At 43.0% G+C, this 23,050-nt stretch overlaps 1 protein-coding gene across 8 annotated transcripts in view; it reads right to left on the reverse strand.

Annotated features, from left to right (window-relative positions):
* MET (MET proto-oncogene, receptor tyrosine kinase) overlaps window positions 1–23,050 on the reverse strand; it is a 165,983-nt gene that overhangs the window by 10,188 nt on the left and 132,745 nt on the right. For all 8 annotated transcript variants that reach the window (XM_050936038.1, XM_050936039.1, XM_050936043.1 and 5 more), the window contains 6 exons: window positions 18,524–18,742; window positions 10,211–10,357; window positions 7,209–7,365; window positions 6,498–6,638; window positions 3,480–3,710; window positions 691–771 (listed from right to left, as the gene is read on the reverse strand). In XM_050936038.1, coding sequence (XP_050791995.1) covers window positions 691–771; window positions 3,480–3,710; window positions 6,498–6,638; window positions 7,209–7,365; window positions 10,211–10,357; window positions 18,524–18,742 — 976 coding nt within the window. The remainder of the gene's footprint in view (window positions 1–690; window positions 772–3,479; window positions 3,711–6,497; window positions 6,639–7,208; window positions 7,366–10,210; window positions 10,358–18,523; window positions 18,743–23,050) is intronic.

A 23,050-nucleotide genomic window follows, 5' to 3' on the forward strand; every position in this document is an offset into this window, starting at 1 on the left:
TGCCATAAAGCATGACTTTACTCATGAACATGCTCACGAACTACTCATGTGAATAGCTTCATTGAGGTCACAGTTATCTGTATGTATAGTGTTTTCAGGCTTGGGCTCAGTTTGAACTGCATACTAATATTTATATTTAGAGTATACTCCAGTAAGTTTTCAACACTGTCTGATTCAAAGCAAGCTGTGTTATAGAACATATTCAAAAATCCATCATCTGGAGGTATCTGTCTCGCTCAAATACTTTATTATTTTTATTCCCCCCTTTTAATAGTAATTTTTTTAAAAACAATGAAGAAGATAAAGCCAGGAATGAATCATTACTACACTATGTACAAACTTCCTTCTGCTGGTTTTCAATTTCATTTATAAAAACCAAACCAAAGCCAAGTTAATGGTGTGCAAAATGCTATTTCCCCTCCCCTGCCTCTTCCCCCTACATCCATGTTTGTATTTGGGGAAGATGTAAATGTTCGCTTTGACAAATTTACAGAGCCAAATTGATCCCTTCTGTAGCTGAATTGAAAGCAGTGGATTTACCCCAGGGATGAATTTGGCTCTTAGTAGCTGCAGCTGAAGTCAATCTTTTATAGGTGAAAGTGGAACTCTATAGTGCAATTTCCTATTTTGGGTTACTCTGGCTGCCTTACGAGCTATGATGATATCTCACTATTAAAAAATGTAACTCACTGTTCAAGGACTTCACAGCACAATGAATTTTCCTGCCATCATTATCCAACAATGTCCCATGGTACACACACCCAAAATGCCCTGTGTGAAGAATGAGTAATGTTAGCCTCAATCTCAATAAGTAAGATTAGCTTTATTACTTTTTACTTTATGGACTAGCGATTATGCTATAACATAGTCATTATAGACTCTGATTTCAGACATTTGCAATATATACTTTATAACACATTAGGCTGCAAGTACATAAAGCTAAAACTCTATTTCCAGCATAATTGATATTTCTTGATTTAGATGGAAAGAATAAATAAATGCACAAGGCTAGCTCCACAACTGCCTAATATTCTTGCAATGACTATTTAAAAACAAAACAAAACAGCATTTCTTCTCCCCCCCTTCCTCTGCTATTTGATGTGTTCTGGAGGGAAGGACTGAATGGCTCAAGGGAGTGATAAGGGGGAACTGAGCGTTTCACCTGCAATTCACCAGTTAAAAATCCAGTCAGTAGGGCATGATCAGAGGTCTCTGTGAAATAAATTGGGCATCGTGCATAGGGTCAGAGTCAAAGCTCTCTGAAGTCAGCTGGAATCTTCCCGTTGACATTAATGGGCTTTAGAACATGACCCTAGTTTTCAAATGGTATATCACTGAAAAATGATAATCACAATTTGCCTTTCTTGCCGGCAGTCTCAGCAGAGAAATGAATAGGTGTGTAGAGTAGATTGAAATCCTCTCGCATCCCTGGAGATGGGCCTTTGGGTTAAGGAAAGGGCAATGTGGAGAAGCATATCCTGTGACAGCCCATGCTAACCTGCTCTGTGGATCAACAGAGAACTTAGAGCTTCAGGGTTGTGCATTTTCTGAGAACACTTATCACAGTTAATAAAAATAGATACCCTGGAGGATCCCAATCAATGAGGTTGCATGTTCTTAAATAGGTCTAACAATAGGGTTTGCCTGCCGACATCATGAATGCATATTCACTGGGCACGAGAGGTAAAGGATCATTTAAAATTAATATTAACATTTGCAGTCACAGAGCTGAGGCACTTTTTCAAGCATTAGCACTTCAGAAAATAAGGCTGAGGAATTCTACTTAGGATCCAGAGCCACAAGTTCTGGGCAAAACCAAAGGTGGCTTCGATCCTGCAAACTGGAATTGGTCAGGAGTCTGTTTTGCAAAAGCAACCAAAATTTCCCAAGTTTGGAACCTGGGCACATTTTATGCAAGCCCTCAAGTATGAGTCAGTTCAATTTTTCTGGCATTGGCCTTTTCTACCAAAGAAAGGGGCAATTTAAAAAAGGGGATGAGGGGGCATAGTAAATGAAATCAGTGACATTTTCTGGCAGTTTTCCAATATTTAAAAAAAATGTAGGGAATTTTTTATGTTTGTTTGGGGAAAAAATAATGCCCTGCTCTTGCTATGGGAAATATGATCTATAACTAGGGTTGGTTGAATTCAATTTTTTTAAATAATTTCAACAGATATTAATGTTTTAGTTTTAAGCATTTTTTTTATTATCAATTTAAATTTTCACAGTTGTGGGAAATTATGAGGGCATCAGACAACAATGATTTAATGACAAATATTGAGATTCAAAAAGTTAAAGCTACACAACCGTTAAAACATACAACATAAACATCTGTAAGTCAAACACTATTAAGTTCTCAAGCAGCATTTTTCTTATTTTGCTCATCTGTAAATGTTGATTATTATCAATGGAAATATTGTGAGGTACGGTGAAATCAACATTTATGAATTTAGAACCCAATCGTCCCCAGTCTAACTATAATGCACTGAGGGGGATATAGTGTCTGTTTGTTTGATTTCAGAGGGGTAGCCGTGTTAGTCTGGATCTGTAAAAGCAGCAAAGAATCCTGTGGCACCTTATAGACTAACAGACGTTTTGGAGCATGAGCTTTCGTGGGTGAAATACCCACTTCGTCAGATGCATCTGACGAAGTGGGTATTCACCCACGAAAGCTCATGCTCCAAAACGTCTGTTAGTCTATAAGGTGCCACAGGATTCTTTGCTGCTTTTGTTTGATTTGTGACTATTTTCCTGCACCACAGAAATTGGACAAATGATTTACAGCCAAGTTTCCATCATTGTTCACTGGTTTTCTACCCCTCGGTTTTTGTGCGCGCTAACTGGAGACATTTTATGCCTGATTTTGAGAGGTGCTGAAAACCCAAAACTTTCACTTAAGTCATCCAGGTATATTGAAGTGCACAAAATTAGTGAACACCTCAAAAAATAATGACCTTGGCATGGGGGTCAGGAAGAATGGGGGATCCTGGTGTATGGGGGAAAGAAGGAGATGGGGGTGGGTCAGGCACACAAAATCTCCGTCATTAATGGGAAGAATGGGGGCATTTCTATAGTGGGAAGGGAGAATGAGAAGACACAGAGCCCCTGGCATGGAGGGGAAGGGAGCAATGAGGGGAGAGGGACATGGTGGACACAAAGCCCATGCCATGTGGCAGATGGTAGAATGGGGGAAGATGACATAGAGTCTCTTGCATGGAGGATAATGCAGGGGGTCCCTGAAATAGAGGGGGATGGTGGGTAGCACACAGGGAGATTGGAGTTGGGGTGCATATGGAGGGATGCAAGATGTCCTTGGTAGGAGCAATGTGCTCAGCCTATAAAAACAACAAAGTGTGCAAGCGTCTAGTTAAATGATTGCAGTATCTTTCAGTGATAGGTTAGATGCTGTCTTCAGAAAGGAATATGATGAATGGCTGTGCAAAAATGTTAGTTAGCAAGGTAAGAGTTGAAATACTTACCTCTTCCTATTATCTCACTAAAATGCACAATCAGGCTGTCAGCACCAATGACTACATGCTGAACTTCTTTGACCAGGTCTGGATTTAAGGCACCGATGTCAATGTGGACATTAGTTTGCAGCAGTGGACTGGCTAAATCTGAGTCCCCACTGGACAGAAAGGATGCTAGTTCTGTGTGAGGATACTGTGCTGGTCTGCATGAGCCATTCTGAGACAAATTTGGGAGCTGATCTGCAAGATGAACAGAAATTATTTTAATTCCTTTAAGCTTCCTGCTGTGCTCACTGGAAGATCAAGAGGTGTATTTAACTGGTACTTGTGCAAAGTCAGTTATACTCGATCAGTCTGGAAGTTAGCCTGCTTTACAACACACTCCGTCACAAAAGGGAAAAGGAAAATACAGGTAGCCAAAGCTCAACTACGTCACCGAAGACAGAAATTTACTCTGGGTCCAACCCAGCTTCTCTTGAAGTAAATGGCAAAACTGCCACTTACGTCAGAGGGAACAGTAACAGGCCCTTCCACTTCTAGCCAATGTTAAAAAAAAAAAAAAAAAAGAGAGAAGTATGTAGTATGTCTAGACTATGCAGCTATTGGAGTAAAATTGGAGAACACAGATGCAAGTAGGAAGTAGTAGAGGATTCAAAGTACAAAACTTTGGGTTATTGTCAGATTATAATTTGGTAGGCAACTTTACATTTCATGAAATTTGATTAAATTCCCAAACTGCCTGTGATAAGCTATATTTATCTAATGGGCAATATTCAACCAGGGAAATGTCTAAAGGTGAGTCATATCCTGTAGCTTCCAAAGATAATACAGTTGGTGTAACATGAAAAAAAAAAAACAATTTGTCAACAGATTTTAAATTACAGCAATTGCAATGTTTCAGTTAAGCACAGTAAATGCTTTGGGAATTGTTTAAATCAATATAACATTCACTTTGTTGGCATTGTTTCTTAAACATTTTACTACTGTTTTGTATAATAGAGTCAAAGAGCCAAATTTTACTTTCAGTTACATATGGAATGAGTCCAGCAGAGTCAATGAGCAGAATTTAGCTCACTGTCAAAGAAAACTCCTAACAGATGAGGCTACTTTATCAGAGAGAAAAAAGGAATTGGACACAGATATGTTACATGAAATTATAAAATGCAAATAGTGCTAAAATTATTCATTAGATTCCAGATACTAACTCCATGCTGTTATGTTTAGAAACACAAATCTCTCACATTTATGCTGCACAAGGAGGGAATGTATCCAATTATCACTATGTAACTGAGGTGAGTCTTTCCAGTTTTGTAAAATAATGTTAATAGCTGTTATCAGTGTACCTTGAAGTTTTCCAATGTTCTTTTCATTGTATTCCTTACAGTAACTGAGATGCATATCAAAGGCATATTCAATATTAATTTAGTTCTTGTGATTTTCTAGGAATAAGCTATAGCTTTCTTTTATACCAAGAAGATGAAGGAGGCTTGTAGGAGAGCATGGCAAACATGTCCTGGACAGAGTGAGGTGAATAACTGATTTTTCAGTTTGCTGGTAGTTCAAAAAAAAATTGAGGGAGAGGAAAAATCAGTTTTACCCTAACCAAAGTAGAAAATTCTGAAAAATTTCAGCAATCAAAAAAGTCCACAAAAATTATTTTCTGGTTGAACAAAGCATTTACTTTGACCCATAATGAACTGTTTGGTGCTGTTTCTGGACACTTTTATAATATAAAAGCAAAGGAAATTAAGGGCTAGCTTCACCAAACAGCTGGAGGAGGAGTAGGCGGTATCTTGAGGCCAATGGTTGGGGCAATCATCAAGGATGTGGGAGACCCACATTCAATTCCCCCCTCTCCCTGATGTAGACCAGCAATCTGAACTTAGGTCTCCCACATCATAGGAGAGTGCCCTAGCATAGGCGCCGACTCTGTGGGCCGGAGCACCCACAGAAAAAAATTGGTGGGTGCTAAGCACCCACTGGCAGCTCCCCGCGGCCCCACCCCACCACCCTGCTCCAGCTCACTTCCGCCTCCTCCTGTTTCTCCTCCCTCCCAGCCCTTGTGCCGCGACACAGCTGATTTGCAGGGCAGGGAGGGAGGGGGAAGGGGGGAATGCCGAGTGCTGAGGGCAGAGGTGGGGCTGGGGGGGGATTTGGGGAAGGGATCCAGTAGGGGCGGGGCGGGTGCAGTTAGGGCTGGGACTTTGGGGATGGGGTTGGAATGTGGGCAGGGCCAGGGGCGGGGATGGGGTGGAGTCAGGGCAGGGCCAGGAGTGGGGAAAGGGCAGGACGTGCAGGGACCCACCGGCACCAGAGAAAGTTGGTGCTGATGTGCCCTAGTCATTGTGGTCTGGTGGTCTTGATTTCTCCTGTATGTCTCCCTTGGTGAATGCCCTGTCAGGCCAGTCTCCATCCCAGTGACTATTCAAGCATTTTGTACAAAGTGGAACAGCTTTGACAGGAGAGACTGAGAAGACCCACATAAGTAGATTTAATCGTACAGCTTGATTTTTGAACCATCAGCTGAGTTGCAGTGTTGGCCAGTTAGAATATACGTCATTTCATTTTTAAGTGAGCATAACTGATGTGGAAGTCATTGAGACACACTCTAAGTTATTCTTGCAGGATCTTTTTGGAGTAGAATTGCACCTTTTACCTGGTAGACCTACATAAACATATAAGAGTGAAAAATTCATAAATCCGCAGCTCCTCATTAAGGTTTGGAATATGGTATTTTTTTCTATAAATTTTTACACTGATTTTATGTGTTCACTAATCTCTTTTTGTAACTTAGTCTATAGTAAAAATTAAAAAAAAACACCAAACCCTCAGTTTAACCTGGTGAAATACCTCTGAAATCTACCTTCTATAAAAAAGCAGGTGAAGGTCCCTAACAAAAAACAGGCAGGTCTGATGAAAAATTGAGCAATAAGATATAGTTCAAAACAGGTGGTCGTATGAAGATAGCTGAAAAACAACGAAGTTAAAATATGGCAATGTCTGCTCAGATTAATAAGAGAGACGCACCTTCTAGAAACGTTGATCTGTAGTCTACAGAGTCACTAGAAACCATTTCTGTAGTTGGACTTACGCTCCTTGCACTCACAAGCCTATCCAAATGAGGAGTGTGCACTCTTCCATCATAACGAACTAAATCACTACCCAGATCTGAAAGCGGGTTTGAAAGAAACAGCGTCAAACACTCATGTATAGTGTGTATCAGTCCTAATTTGGAACATGCATAGGGGCTAGATTTTTGTCTGTACTGAGAAGGGGAGCCCCCAGGGAAATTCAGGAAAATGTGCTGTCCTGAGCCGCAACAAAAGTTAGAGCAGCTTGGAGGCTGCTTTAATTTATAACAGTTGGCTATAGTCCCTAAGGGACCTCACAACAGTTGAGTATAGATGAAGAACAGTTCACTCCAGCCATGCCCTCTTCCTGCCCCTTAGGCCAAGACTGACTAGGGGAGAGGACTGGCTAGGGTTCTACCCCCTTGAGAGCTCCCCCACCTCAGGGGAATTCTCAGCTGGCCAGATCTGCTTGCTGGCCCTTCACACAGCCCTGGCACCAAAAAGGCGCTGAAATGCAAGCAAAGATTGGACCTATTTTTTGCAGTTTCTACTGGCAGGGTATATGAGAAGGATATTACATTACATGTAGGCAGTGCATAAAATAGTTTAAGTTTTAAAAGAACCCACATATTTTGCAAATTACTTCATGAAGTTAACACTGATGCACCTTTAATTTGTTTTTTCTTCTTCATCCATAGAAAACCCCCCAACAACAATAAAAATAACACTGATGTTGAGACAACTCCAGCAATCAGTCCTGTGAAATTCTGATCTTGCAGAACCAGCACTTTCCCAATAAGCATTGATGAAACTTCTTGCTTCCACTAACAGAAATAAAGAAAAAGATATTGTAATTCTATGAAGATTTAAAATAAAAAATCCACCAAAGATATATAAGACATATTAGCACTGAAATAGTGAGTCTGGAATACCCATTATGGGCTAAATCCTGGCCTGAAAGGCTCCACCATGGAAAGAAGTTTAAAGTAATGAATTTGCACTGGTGGAAATGAAATTGGAATCTGGCCCTCTGTGGTTCATCGCATCCTTTCAAGAAGCCAAGTAGCCATCACACCCACAAAATGATATTGTACACATGAAACCCAGCATTTGCACACATGGACAATAACTTTTTTCTTTGCATTATGTAGCGCATAGGAGCCACAGGCCTGGACCAGAACGCCTTTGTGATAAGCATAGGCAGCAGGTGAACATCCCCTTTGGGGAGGCTAGCCCCCAGCCCCGCCCCTTCTGCCTGAGGCCCTGCCCTCACCAGCTGGAGTCCCAAGCTGCCTCCCCTGCAGCTGGAAGAGCCCCATCCCCTGTGGCTGGAAGAGCTCTGGCCCACCTGTTTCAGCATGCTGGTGGGCCTAAGCACCGGGCTGCCAGTGGGCCTGAGCACCAGGCTTTCAGTTGGTCTGAGCACTGGGCCACTGGCTGGACTGAGCTGCCCCAGGCCGCTGGCCACAGCAGAGCCACTGCTGGCTTCAGGGGAGAGGGGAACTGAGGGTGGGGCCTTGGGGCAGAGTGTAGGTGGAGCCACAGGCCTGGGTTATGGGAGACTTAGCCTCTGCAGGCCTACGATACCTGCCGCACATGGTGATAGGCATTGCACAAACACAGAACAAAGATGACAGTCCCAGCTCTGAAGTGCTTACAATCTAAACTGTCAGTTTGTGTTAATCACCTTTTACTCAAACTGCACTGGCAAAAGTGGGGGTTTATAGGAAAAACCACTATATTTGATTTTAAAAATCCCTAGAACATGCCCGTCTGGCTGAAATATGCTGCAGGTTCTGTAGTATAGTTCCCAAGGTCATGTGATTCTATCCTTGCCAATTTTTAGCTAGTCAACAAGTTTTAAAAAAAAACAAGCAAACACACTGACCAGCTACCAGGGCAAAATTATTTTAGGACACATGGCACTATCTCAGTCAACTGGAATGCACTGGCAATCCTTCACCTTTCTTGTGTGGAAGTCAGTCCTTTGGGTACTGTAATGAAGGATTTGTCCATCAAAAGTGCAAAATTTCTTCTTTGCTGAGCAGACAACAATTTCCAAGACTTTTTGCCAGTAAACAAGTAGATAAAATGATTAACCCCTTCATTACTGAACTCTTTGCTTCCACATGTAGAATGTGCCACATCTGTGGTTGTTAGGAGTCAAAGGATTAAGGAAATATGACATAATAGAACTGATTAAATATGTTACATAACCAACGACATAAATGTAAAAGTGTGTGTGTGTTTAATATGATATATACATAGATAAAATATGAGAGACATGGCATTTTCAATCTTCTATGAAAATGTATTTGCCAAAGGGAAAGCATAAGGAGAACCTTTGATTTCATAGTTTGTCAGCTCTATATCCAAGAATTAGCACCTGTGCATTTAACAGAAATTGTCTCTTACAATTATTTTATTTGTATTGAGCTACAGCCTAAGAGACACCATGGACCAGGACCACACTGTGATAAGTGTTGTACAAACACATGACAAACAAACTGTCCTTGCCCCAAGGAGCTTACCATCTAAATCAGTGGTCCCCGAACTGCATGGCGAACCCACTACAGGGGCATGGAGAAATGTTAAGAGGGGCATCACAGGGCTTGGGCCAGCCCCCACAGGAAGTGGGGAGGGAGTCTCCCAGCTCCACTTTGGCTCCGCCTCCAGCCCCAACCCCTCCCGCAGCTGAGGCCCTGGCTTTGGGTTCTGGTCTCGACCGAAGCCTGGCCCTGGCCTCGGCCCCCGACCGCGGCCCGGCTTCCAGCCCTGGTCCCACTTCCACCTGCGACTCTCGCTCCCAGCTGTGGCTCTGGCTGCAGTCTCAGCCCCGCTCGTGACAGGGCATGGACAAACTGCATTATGGGTAAGTGGAGGCCATGACATAAAAAGTTTGGGGACCACCGATCTAAATGAAAGTCATACTGTAGGTTTAAATCCTATTCACTCTAAAGTCATTGTTGATTTCAGTGGAGCAGGACAAGGCCCATAATGTACAAGCTGCATAATTTAAAGGAACATCATTTGTGATTTTTGTCTTTTCTCAACAATTCTATCAACAATTATGAAAGATGCTTATAACGCCACATGAATCACCACAGGGTCAGATCGTGGACTTATTTAAATCAATGGCAACACCCTTAGTAACTCAGTGGGACCAAGTTTGGGTTCATAGAGGGTGACGGACTTGGATTCAAGTATTGTTCTAAATATCTGCATTTTATCAAACTAACACAACTGAATTGTGCATGTGGAGAACAGGTTATTTCATGCTTTTTCTACACTAAGTGCCTGATCCCATTGACTCCAAGGAAGGCCTGCAGGAACAGGACCAAAATGATTGCCTCATCATTTCCACATGCTTCCCTGTCTATCTGTCCGCATCCACCTGTTGTCTCTTGTCTTACAATTTGATTGTAAACTCTTTGGGGGCAGGGACCATCTTTTGTTGTTTGTCTGTACAGCACCTAATATAATGTTCACATTTTTCTGAAGAAAGCTGGAACTTAGAAATAATAAGACACACACACACACACAAGGAAAAGTTCATGAACTGAAACCACTACCAACATGAGGATTAGAGTTGCATTTTAAGTTTGCAGGCACCATAATTCCAATGGCGTCATTATTAGCTATATCATATATGGAGTGAGGGTATCCCACCTCTATATTTAGCTCACTGTGGGATTTCAGCAGATCTCTGGGAACCATACAGAAAACTGATTCAGACTGTAGGCGGATGCTCTCACAACTTCTATTTCCAACTTTTAGCACTTCGCCTTTAATAGCTTCTGAATCAATGTAATTTCCCTAGAAAAAAAATTACAAAATATTATGTTAACAATCATTTAGTATAATTCTTAAGGAGATGCTCTACTGCTAACTCAGAAAACATTATTTTAAGGTAGCAAAAGCAACAATTATGAAATCAAACGAAATACTACACAATTAGTCTTTTATTGCCTAGCCAATGCACATGTTTAATTTCTGTTTATGTAAATAGCAGTTTGGCAGAAAAACAAGAAAGGATGTAAAATGTTTAAGGCCAAATTCTGTTCTCAGTTACACTCATGAAACCCACATGATTTCTAAAAATGTAAACATCCAAGGAACATATTCTGCTGGGTTTTTTTACTGTCTCATATTTTTGCATAATTCACATGAGAAAGGAAGCATTATATAGCCCTATTTATATAAAACTGGCATTCTGTTATCCACTACATTGTAGGCATCTCAAACATTTTGTTTTGTAAGTGGCATGGGGAGATACATTATATTTACAAAGGGAGTGAAATCTGACAGCGAACTGCTCTTGTAGAATTGGGCAAATTGTAGGACCCATCCTATTTTGGCTGGGATAGTCCCCTTTTTAAGTCCTATCCTGGATGTCCTGACTTTTTTGGCAAAACTAGGCATTTGTTGATGATCAGTTGGCAAGAGCAAATGGGACAAATGCCCAGTTTTGCCAAAAACGCAGGGCACACCTCCCTTGGCAGAGTGCAGAGGAACAGTCAGGAGGACGTGTGGCAACACCAGGTGCCAGGACTCAGGCTGTCAGCCACAGGTGCCAGGGCTTGGGCGAGCAGTGATGCCAGGCGACTCAGGCCAGCCCTGTGCATGGGTGCGGGGGGGCTTGGGTCAGCCCCATGCAGGGTGGGAGAGAACACAGGCCAGCCTCTTGGTGTATCCCATTTTCTCTTTGGGAAATATGGTCACCTCAGTAAATTGGATAAAAAGAAACACGTTCAACAAACCAAAGATGAGCATTAACCAGTAACAATGACAACATTAAAAGGACCCCATTCTGCACTCCTTACCCAGGAAAACTGCCCTTGACTACATCCCAGACTAAGGTGAATCATTATTATTATCAGGGGTGGCTCCAGGCACCAGCACGCCAAGCGTGTGCCTGGGGCGGCAAGCCACAAGGGGAGCTCTGCCGGTCGCCGCGAGGGCGGCAGGCAGGTTGCCTTCGGCGGCATGCCTGCGGAGGGTCTGCTGGTCCCGCAGCTTCGGCGGACCTCTGTCATAAACAGATAGCTAAGGGTTAATGTCTCTTTCACCTGAAGCACCTGACCAGAGGACCAACCAGGAAACCGGATTTTTTTTCAACTCTGGGTGGAGGGAAGTTTGTGTCTGAGTCTTTGTCTGTCTGCCTGCTTTCTCTGAGCTTTGGAGAAGTAGTTCTGCTTTCTAATCTTCTGTTTCTAAGTGTAAGGACAAAGAGATCAGATAGTAAGTTATATGGTTTCTTTTCTTTGGTATTTGCATGAATATAAGTGCTGGAGTGCTTTAATTTGTATTCTTTTTAAATAAGGCTGTTTATTCAATATTCTTTTAAGCAATCGACCCTGTATTTTATCACCTTAATACAGAGAGACCATTTGTATGTATTTTTTCTTTCTTTTTTATATAAAGCTTTCTTTTAAGACCTGTTGGAGTTTTTCTTTACTTCAGGGAAATTGAGTCTGTACTCACCAGGGAATTGGTGGGAGGAAGAAATCAGGGGAGATCTGTGTGTTGGATTTGCTAGCCTGATTTTGCATTCCCTCTGGGGGAATAGGAAAGTGCTTTTGGTTTCCAGGACTGGGAACGGAGAGGGGGAGTCACTCTGTTTGGATTCACAGAGCTTGTGTCTGTGTATCTCTCCAGGAGCACCTGGAGGGGGGAAGGGAAAAAGGATTATTTCCCTTGGTTGTGAGACTCAAGGGATTTGGGTCTTGGGGTCCCCAGGGAAGGTTTTTCAGGGGGACCAGAGTGCCCCAAAACACTCTAATTTTTTGGGTGGTGGCAGAAGGTACCAGGTCCAAGCTGGTAACTAAGCTTGGAGGTTTTCATGCTAACCCCCATATTTTGGACGCTAAGGTCCAAATCTGGGACTAAGGTTATGACAACCTCCCACAGGCGTGCTGCCGAATCCGCGGGACCAGGGACCTCCTGCAGGCAAGCTGCCGAAGGCAACTTACCTGCCGTGCTTGGGCGGCAAAATACCTAGAGCCGCCCGATTATTATTGTTACTTGTACTGTGTTAGTGTTGTACTGTAACACTTGTACTGTGTTAGTGCCCAAAGGCCTTGTTCTGGATTAAGGAGGGTGGCCACTCTTGCATCCTCAGAATACTAGACATTCGGGTTTGGGTACTTCTGGAAATAGCCTGGACCTGCCCCCGGCTGTGAGACTCCACCTCGCCAGTGTGACCTTGCATGCACAGCATGTACAAAGTCAGGATGGTGGGGGAAGAGCAGTGCACTCTTCGAAATGGTGTCCCTGTGATAGTGTGCTGGGCAACAGCAGCTGTACTGATGTATCACCAATTAAATTGCCCCGGACTGAACGTGAGGGGCAAAGCTGTGCCTAGTTAATAGATTGGGGATGGGCAGGAGAGAGCTGCAAGGCTATTTGGACCAGAAGGTAGAAGGGCACAGGAAGGAAGTGCCCATGGGGGAAGAAAGACTGGTAGCCTTTTCAGAATCAGAGCCAAGAGAGAGCTCTCAGGTGGAAGACACCTGCTAAGGAGTGTATGCTATTGTAAATACAGAGCTGTGCAAATTTGTTAGGTTGGTGGGGAGACACTAAATAAATTGCAAAGGTGTTTGACCAGAAGAAAGTCTCTGAGTGGTTTGTGGCTAGAAAAGGGATAGGATCGGGACTCCGTCCTATCATACTCCCCCATCCATGGTGGCAGACATAACCACGGCAGGTTTTGTCTCTGTACCGACAGGGACAAACCATTTAAAAACAGGGCTGTCCAGCTTAAAGCCAGACAGATACCCTGTCCAGGATTAGTGTTCCCTTGGTGCTGGGCAGCATTCAATATTTAAGAAGATACAGCTCCTGCCATGAAGACCTTTCAATCTAATTTGAGACAAAACACAGAGTAATTTTAACAAACAATTGGAGGGAAGTGGGGCAGGCAGGCTGAGGGTAACACTAATAAGAACACACTTTACCATTGGCTGGCTATGGATTTATTATTATTATTATTATTATTATTTTTCCCTAAGAAAGAAGTGCTGAAGACCACATAGCCCTGACCCTGCAATGAGTTCCATGGGAGCAAATCCCTGTACCCAGGCAGAGCAGAACATAATAAATATAGGATAGTTTTGTAGGACTAAATTCTAAAATCCTAAATCAAGCCTCTTATTCAATGGGAATTCTGCTCAGTTAAGGATCACAGAATGTGTCAGATATTTTAGGGATAGAATGGAGTGCCTATTGATTACTACCGGGGTGGCAGAATAAGATTCCCTTTCATGTTAGTTCTTTTGTTTTTTAAAAAGAATCTGTTACCCATCCCCACCCTGTTTTTAACAGTTGGTTCCCCCTCAAGCCACATGGGGCCAGTTAGTTACTACTTGGAGTAACTATCACAGATCAACTCTATATACCATCTGCTCCCACAACTATGAGTATCTGAAGCATGTTGAACAGCACTGAAGGTTTAGAATGGTCCTACTGATCATAAGTAGGAATGATGGAACACAATTTAAGAATGGAAGATGCAGGCTTACTGTCAGAATAATTCCTAATGGGGAGATTCAAGACTGTTACAATCTGCTAAAGGACATGGAAGGAGATCGATCAATAGTCATTTAAAAATGGACTGGACAAGTTTCTTAATATAATGGTGTCTACAAACTCCATACTGAGCATAGACAGAGGGGGGAGGAGAGTCTCTCTGATTTACAAGGAAGCAGCTTGATCTCACCCCCACACAGCTACGAGAATTACCAATCCTGGAGGCAGGAACCCACAGCTACAACCAATAGAGAAAACAAGCTCTGCTAAAGGGGAGAGCACACAGAAGGGAAGGGGAGGCAGAAAGGCCTGAGCTAGCAAAGTAGTGACAGTCCTACAGGAGGCTGCCTCCAAGAAAACAGCCAGGAGACTGAAGGAGACTGCAAGCCCTAAAATTGAAGGGCTGATAAACTTAATTGGATGGGAGGATCCAGGAACTGACCTGATTGAGACTAAGCTCAGAAGGGTCAGCCAGAAGATGAGACCCCTAAAAAGACCACACCAAGAGGCAGTGACACTTAAGATTACCCCACAGGGAACATCCTTCACTGGACTGGGAATGGACAAGGTGGCTTAATAGATCATTTCCATCTTTGATTTCTAAGGCAGACTTGTCAAGTTTGATTGTTTGACATGAAATTGTGATGGTCCCAATATTTTCCATGGCCAGAATGAGTTCTGTTTAAAAATCAAGTCCTGCTATATATAAGTAATACTTGTAGCCTGTCTCTGGTTTGGTATGTGTGTATGAGCTCTGATCAGGCAAAGCCTTGGGCCTGTTGCTCAGTCCCAGTTTCGAGATTGAATGGAAATGGGGACTGAAGCTGATAAAAAACTGCAGTAAGAGCATGAGAGGGATCCATGTTGGTGGTGAGGACAGTGAACTCAGACAATACTCTGGAATCTGAAGGACTGGCCCTACAGAGATACAACAGGAGTCAATTAGAACTACTTTTGGCCCAGTTCTCTGTTCCATTTACACTGTTAATTGAATTGTCTAGTTCTTTAAGCTGAAGGAACCGTGTAGAACAGCTGCTCCAGACACTGTAGTGCACTTGTGCACAATCTTGTAGAGGCTCAGATGCAGCAGCACTTAATTAAACAGCCTGCCTCTGACTCAGGACAGCATAGGTAGGCATTTTCAAGAGAATCTAAAGTAATGATCACATGCAGAGCTAAGATAAGTTAAAGTGTCTCACTGACAATTCTGACCTAGAGCTGCTATGGAGTCGGTTGCAGCTGTTTCTTCTACTTCTGTGTATTTGCTTATCACTTCCTACATGCTGGGACAAGCTGCTGACCTGATCTGATCGGCTGTTAAAATTCCTTGTTGCTTAAAACAAACATTGATCTGTTCCAGTGGCTTCCTTGTGAATGCCACTGGACTGCAGTTGCGTACTATGATAATGGATAACAGAAATAACCAAGAATAAACAGACAGATATTGCATTTGGGAGGCTGGAAGATGAAAATATGTATAATTAGCCTATAAGTATGGTATGGGGCAATTGGTTGAGTACTGCCGTAGAAGGAATTCAACAAAGGAGCCAGCCATGTGGACAAATCATCCATTCCTTCTGCAGTTTGGTGGTGTTCACAAGGGGGTCATTTTTCATTTACAGCTAGGATGCACTAGGCAGTCAGCAGGCTCAAAGCTCATAAGAACGGGTCACTGACTTCTTTTGGCAGGCAACAAGTAAATTACATTTTCTTGTCCAGACTGAGTTTTTGGTTGTCCTAGACTGACAGACAATAAGATTGATCCTAACTTGTGTGCTTTGCAAGTTGGCAGGAGATGGGAGTATTTCAGAAGCAGTGTTCTCAGCATATTGGGTGGGAATTGACGAAGAGAGTGCCTCGTGTCACTCTGCCATGACCCCTCTGACCAGCCTATGAGTAGCATTGATAAGACTTCAAAGAGAGTCACATACTTGGCAAAGGAAGATGGCTGTGATGAGGGACCTTGACACAATGTAATATAGAGTTTAGGAAGCCCTCCACTGAAGACAAAAAACATCTGGCACTTCAGGAACACAATGCCCAGATGGACAAAGTCCTAGATAAAGCACTTGAATAAATATAGTTCTGAGCAATATTTTCTTATAAAACGTCTTGTGTTCATCAAGGGAAACCAGAGAGAACCTTTCAGTCAGTATCCAGTCATTTGCTGAAAGCCAAATGTGTCACACTAGATTAGTCCGACTGAAAAACTCGTGATAAAGGCTTTCCCCCCTTCTAAAACTAATTAATAAAAAGATAAAAGAACTTTGGTTTGGTAGAACAGCTTGCTCACTGAAGCAAGTTACCATTTAATTTCATGCTGTGGTTGCTTAATTATTGCTCAAAATAAGACTATGAGGCATGTAAACTTACGTGTGTGTGATTTTGTCTGTGTTTAGGGGTGAGGGGAAAGTGTGGCCAGTATGGCTTATAATGATCTTTTGGCTCCTGAACATAAATTCTAAAAGTTGCCTCAGTGTTTCAATGGACACATCCTACTATAACTAATTTTATTTGGAGGAAGATGTTAAATTGCTGCCTGTTCATGCTTTATTCTAGGAGAGCAGCTTTGACTAACATCATTGTCTAGTTGGTTGCCAGGAAATCATCCAGGCATTAGGCTTCAGAAGGAGGCTGCCTAGGGCACCATGACTACAAGGTAAACCAACAGGGCTGAAGTGTCATTGCTGTCACCCTCCAATAAGCCAGTCCTTAACCAAACTCCTCTACCATCATCACTGCTTCCAACGAAGCAGAAAGAGGACATCCTCTTGGAGGAGGAAATGGTAAATATAGTTGTGGAGATTAAGCTAGGTGGGCAAAGGAAAGCATGGAGTGAATGGGGAAGCACCAAATCCCAAATCTTCACCTACGATAGCAGCCTGTCCCCCATGCAGTCAGTGTACAAGACCTGGAGTGCAATGACAATGCTATGTTGCCATGGCATGAAGAAGCTGGGCAGAGAGAGATTCCATGCTCTTTCTGTACACTGCATTGCTGAACACTGTTGAGGGTCTCTCCAGCTGAAGGAGAGAGGATTGTGTGGGCTGGAGTTCCATGTGAAGCTGGTTGGGAAAATGCCAATGAAATGCTCTTTTGTCAGAATTTGCTCATTTGTCGAAATCAAAACATTTTGTGGACATGGTTCAATTTTGATGAAGTTCCAAAGGAACTTAGACATGGGTCTGACAGAACCCTGCCTGATTTCCTTGCAGCTTGCTCACCTGACTCCTTGGCAGCCTACTTGCTGGACTGTCGTGGAGTCAGGGACTCCAGGTGTTCCAGGATTCATGGCTCCAGCACAGTCTGGCAGGTGGGCTGTCTCACAGCTCAGCCCAACCTCCCTTTTGTGGAGAATTTTGAAATTTTTGGTTTTCATTCTGAATCAGAATGAAACCAGACTTTGCTCTATCAAAATCCTCCGCACAGTGGAATTACCGTTCTTTGCCCTGCTCTAGTTCCAAGCATGCAGCCTGGACACAGTGGGCTATGTCTGCTAGTACACCCACTAGGACCAGGAAAGTCACCCTGCATTAACCCTGTATGCTGGGTTGGGACTGAGAATTCCACTCCTCAGTGCACACAGCCTGATTACTCAGAACATGCACTCATTATCAAGTTTGAACCCTTCATAAATTCATAAATTTTAAGGCCATAAGGGACCATTAAGATCATCTTGTTTGACCTCCTGCAACACACAGGCTACAGAATTTCACCCAGTAATTCCTGAATCCAAGATCAAGAATGCCAGTGCTGCCAAGACAGTTCCATTTTCCTCCAGTGGAAAGGACACAAAACCATACAGGAGGAATAGATGAGTCTACAGACCAACATTTAAAATTCTAAGCTAGATCCTTACACCTGCTAATTCTTAAGTGTGCAGCTGAAGATTCCCCAAGTGTTCTGGGGCTCATGGTGGGAATGAGATATGGCTGGAGCATGCTGTGCTCTGGGTTATACATTCTGGTATAATAGCTTGTAACAGGCTGTTAAAAGCTGGTGCAATTTAGAACAGTCCCGAGGCTGCTCTCACTTGCACTCAGGCTGAATTAGCCCCTGGCTCTCTTGCGGAAAAGGAAAGTCACCTTTGCATTCCCACTCAATGTGCCAAGTGTTCCCCAGGTATATCTGTGAATTCAGCTCTTTCTGTATAGTTCATGACAACTGGGACTTCAGAAGAATGTGGTAAAAGTAGAGAACAATGCTCTCAAGATATTTCCTGCTGAACATTTTTCTGCAGAAATCCTTTAGATCTTTTCTCCAAACCTTCATTAAACATCAGCCCCCTATTACACATAAGTGTTATGACAGATAGTTTGTGTTTTAGTACCTATTTGCTGGTGTAAGCTGAAATATTATTGCATAATATTGTTTATTGACTAGTGTTTCAGTTATCTGCGTAAAGTCTAGTAGATCAAAGCCAATTATTTAAAAGACTATCTCAACATTTCTTACCTTAATTTCCAATATATTTTGATTGCCCCTTGAGATCACCACTGGCTTTTCAAAAGGTCTAAATACAGGATTATTCACATAATCAAAATCGAAGTATTGTTTGCTGACTCCATCAAAAATGAAAAACACTTTTGTTGCAAAGGGTAGTTGCAGATTGAAGGATTTCAGTGAAGGAGTTGTGCAACAGATTATCTCTGTGTTAGAACGATGGTTACATGCCTGTAATAAGAAAGGGGTACAGAATAGATAGATGCATTTAATATACTGGAGGTGCATAAACATTTTCAAACACCATACAAATACTTACATTAAAATATATTCTTCAATGGCCAACTCTTTTCAAATAAAGTTTATAAAAGCTGCAGAGCAGTAGGTATCTTGCTATAAAAAATCTAAGTAAAATTCTCATGCATCTGATGCAGAATTTTTCTTAGATCTGAGTGATCAGTGCAAAAACTTCACTCTGATGCATTTGCACACTTTTGAGGAAGTATATTAGCAAACATATTTCCTAGCATTAGTGTGCACATTTTAGGCAAATATTTTGCAGATAATTAAAGGTAAGTAAATCTAAAAGCCAATGACCATCAGTATACTATATTCTGGCTACTTTGTTACTGCTCCACTGACACAACCCAGCCACAACCCAGAATAACTAGTCTCTGTCAGAGGGACTCCGATGTGGAGATCTGCTGGAGTGCCATTTCCTTAATACTGCCAAAGTGACATGAAGTGACCAGAACATGACTGCCAAAAATGCTACGAGAACCTGTTCCAAAAATTCACTAATTTTCTTTTAAAATTATATAGTTAAGACTCCAGTCCTGCAACATACAATCCTCAGGTGGACTAATGTGCCCATGCAGAGCACCACTGCAGTCTGCCCGTGTGTTGTATGCTACAGGATCCGTTTCAACCTGTATTCCTGACAGCAGCTGAGACAAAATGATCCCAGAATGAGCTTTTGAAGGGTCTTTGGTTATATCTTTTCTTAAAAAATAAATAAATAAAAAATAAAAATTAGAGAAGATGGTAGAACTGCCACTGGAGCTTGTCAGGAATATTTTTGACAAAAAAAATTTTCATTGGAACACACTGATTTGTTGGGAAGGTTTCTCAGGTTTAAGACGGAATTTTCTGGTCAGAAAGAGAGAGACAGACCTCCCACCCCACGATAGCCCACAGCTTCAGAGTGGACTTGAACCTGGGTCTGGGTGAGTACCCTAACCATTGAGTTATTGGTTATTCTGGGGTGGGTCTTTCTCTCAAATATTTTTTGAAAGGTCACAATTTCTTTCCACTGAGGGACGAAAACAAATTCTGAAATCTCGATTTTTTCCCCACCAATGTCTCCCTTATTCTGACCTCTTCATCTCCATTTCTCTACTGTGCACCTCAGTTAGGTGTAAACAGGAGTCAGCTAAGCCAAGGGTAGGAAATACACAAATACAAAAAGCACAGCGTTTAATATTTATTTCAATATTCACCTTAACAAAATACTTGGTATTTTGCAGTAGCAGTTGCTGCCAAAATAAGTGGTGCTTCCTCTGATACGTTGACCAGATTTTCAAATGAGGATACTGGTGATGGATGTCACAAGGAGGGGTTGGTGGAGGATGAGAGAGGTTGATTGGAAAATAGAAAGAAAGGAGCCCTGTCTTCCCCCTCTTTGCATCCTTCTCATTTTAGAATGAAAACATAGGGCACATTACAGTAAAGGGCTGGGCACAGGGAAAGGAGTATTTGTCTCTGTGGGACTGCTTGTACTCTTGCCTTCCTGCTCCCTACTGTATATCACTGGCTCATCTACACTCACCATCATTCACCAGTTCCCTCAGTCCCACCCCTGTTCCTTCCGTTCTCCCACCTCAGCCAAACCTTCCCCTTCAACTCCCTCCCAGAAACCTAACTCACTTCTTAGAAATCTTCTCCTTCCCCTAAACCCTCATCCTGGGCAATGCCCTGCTATGCACACAAAACCCCTCCCATATGATCATGACTCAAAACAACTCCCCATCAGAAAATCCCCTCCATCCCATAGGGTTGCCAATTTTCTAATCCCTGAAAAGCTAACACCCTGCCCCACTCCTTCCCCCAAGGCCCTGCCCTGGGACTCGCCTGCTGCCTGAAGAGCCAGGCTGGGAGGAGCTGATGCAGAGCCTGCCCAATCAGGGCACAACAGGGCACGGCAGGTGTCAGTTCTCAGAATGAGGGGCTTGGGTGGGGAAATCAGGGCTCAGCGGGGGTGGGGGTGGGGGTGTTGGTCCCTGGAATGAGCGGCTGGAGAGGGGAAATTGGGGCACAGGAGGGTGGGGGTTCTATCCCTGGAGCAAGGGGCTGGAGAAATTAGGGCACAGTGGGGCAGGGGGCAGACAGGTTACCCGCCTGGATGGTGCCAGTACCTACTTTGGAGCCCAGTCTAAGAGCCAGCCAGTTCTCTCCATCAGGCTGGGGGCTGGGAAAAGCAGCACCTGCTAGGCAAAGCCACTTCTCCAGGCTCCAGAACCAGCTACTGTTCTTCCCACCTCAACCCCCAGTAGTAGAGGCCGGTTACTGCAGGTAACAGAACTTTTAGTGTCCAGTCAGGACCTTGCCAGTTTCCCTTTTCGACCAGACCCCTGCCAACTCTACTGTCTCACATAGCACCCTCTCAGTTCAGAGCCCCCAGTTTTTGCTTGGCCTAGTCAAGAGGCAGAGGAAGCAAGCAAGGCCTATATCTACAGTAAATGTATCTAGGGGGCATAATGACTGTCTCTGAGCCTCTAATATGAGTCAGTCCTACAAAGGCCTATATTCTCTACTTTGAGTCCATTCCCTCTGCTGCCTGCAGCTCATAAGCAGATGGGGTTACTTAAACTCCACAAGAAATCCCCCAAAGGTAAGCAAGTGCCCTGCACCCTCCAGCTCAGCAGCCACCTCATAGAGACTACACTTGTCTGTAGTATGGCTGACAGTTGGGACATTAATAATGGTTCTTAGCACTACCAGCTAGGGTGACTGGATGTCCTGATTTTATAGGGACAGTCCTGTTATTCAGGGCTTTGTCTTATATAGGTGCCTATTACCCCCCTACACCAAGTTTTCACACTTGCTATCTGGTCTCCCTACAGCCACCCCACAGACCTAAAAGTTGCAATACTCCAACAAAAAAACTTCAAAAACAGACTCCAAAGAGAAACTGCAGAATTGGAATTAATTTGCAAACTAGACACCATTAAATTAGGCTTGAATAAAAACTGGGAGTGGGAGTTTATACCCAAAGTATAAACTATTTCCCCATACTAATTTTTCCCTTACTGTTACTCACACCTTCTTGTCAACTGTTGGAAATGGGCCATCCTGATTATCACTGCAAAAGTTTTTTTCTCCTGCTGATAATAGCCCACCTTAACTGATTAGTCTTGTGATAGTTGGTATGGCAACACCCATTTTTTCATGTTCTTATATATACCTTCTCACCATACTTTCCACTGCATGCATCTGATGAAGTGGATTTTAGCCCACGAAAGCTTATGCCCAAATAAATTTGTTAGTCTCTAATGTGCCACAAGTACTCCTCATGCTTTTTAGAAAACCAATATTACTGTTGAATAACTTGGTATATATAAATAGAGCCAAAATACTCCTTTTTAGTTATATTGGTTTTCATTATAAAATCCAATCTGAATGTTGCCTTGAAATTAATTTCCATTTGTTTCTTTCCAAGTTAATGTAGTACAATTTAGCTCTATATCAAATTAGTATAATAATGGTTAAAGCTATTTACTCACATTAGCTTGAAAAGTGGGATTAAATTATCTGTCTATAGATCAGCACTTTTTCTTATCACTACAATAATTCATGTTTTCATACATAACAGTGCGAAATCTTAGCCCTGCCAAGCAAACATACTTTTAAGGATCTGGAAAGGAACACTGGAGTTTTAAATCTGTACTACAAGTTTTACTTAGTTACGGACTATGCACCCAGTTCTGCTCTCAGTAAAATGTCAGCAGCTCTCACTGAAGATAATGGGAATTGCACTCATGTAACTAAGAGCTATATGGCTTTATGGACCATATTCTGCCTTCAGATATACCAGTGTTTCTCAAACTGAGGTCGCCACATGTGCAGGGAAAGGCCCTGACGGGACGGGATGGTTTGTTTACCTGCCCGTCCGCAGGTCCACCCGAACGTGGCTCCCACTGGCCATGGTCCGCCGCTGCAGGCCAATGGGAGCTGCTGGAAGCAGAACGGGCTGAGGGACTTACTGTCCACCACTTCCAGCAGCCCCCATTGGCCTGCAGCAGTGAATCGCGGCGAGTGGGAGGTGCGATTGGCCGGACCTGCAGACGGAGCAGGTAAACAAACCGGCTCAGCCTGCCAGGAGCTTTCCCTACACAAGCAGTCACCCCAATTTGAGAAACACTGAGATATACCTACGCATTCCTGTTGATACCAGTGTGATCTCTGGGGTGCCACAGAAGGTAGAATCAGGCACCATAATTTTATAGTACAACTAAACTATGCTCTTTTCTATATTTCAGT

The sequence above is a fragment of the Gopherus flavomarginatus genome, chromosome 1, assembly GCF_025201925.1.
Source record: "Gopherus flavomarginatus isolate rGopFla2 chromosome 1, rGopFla2.mat.asm, whole genome shotgun sequence".
Taxonomy (NCBI): domain Eukaryota; kingdom Metazoa; phylum Chordata; order Testudines; family Testudinidae; genus Gopherus; species Gopherus flavomarginatus.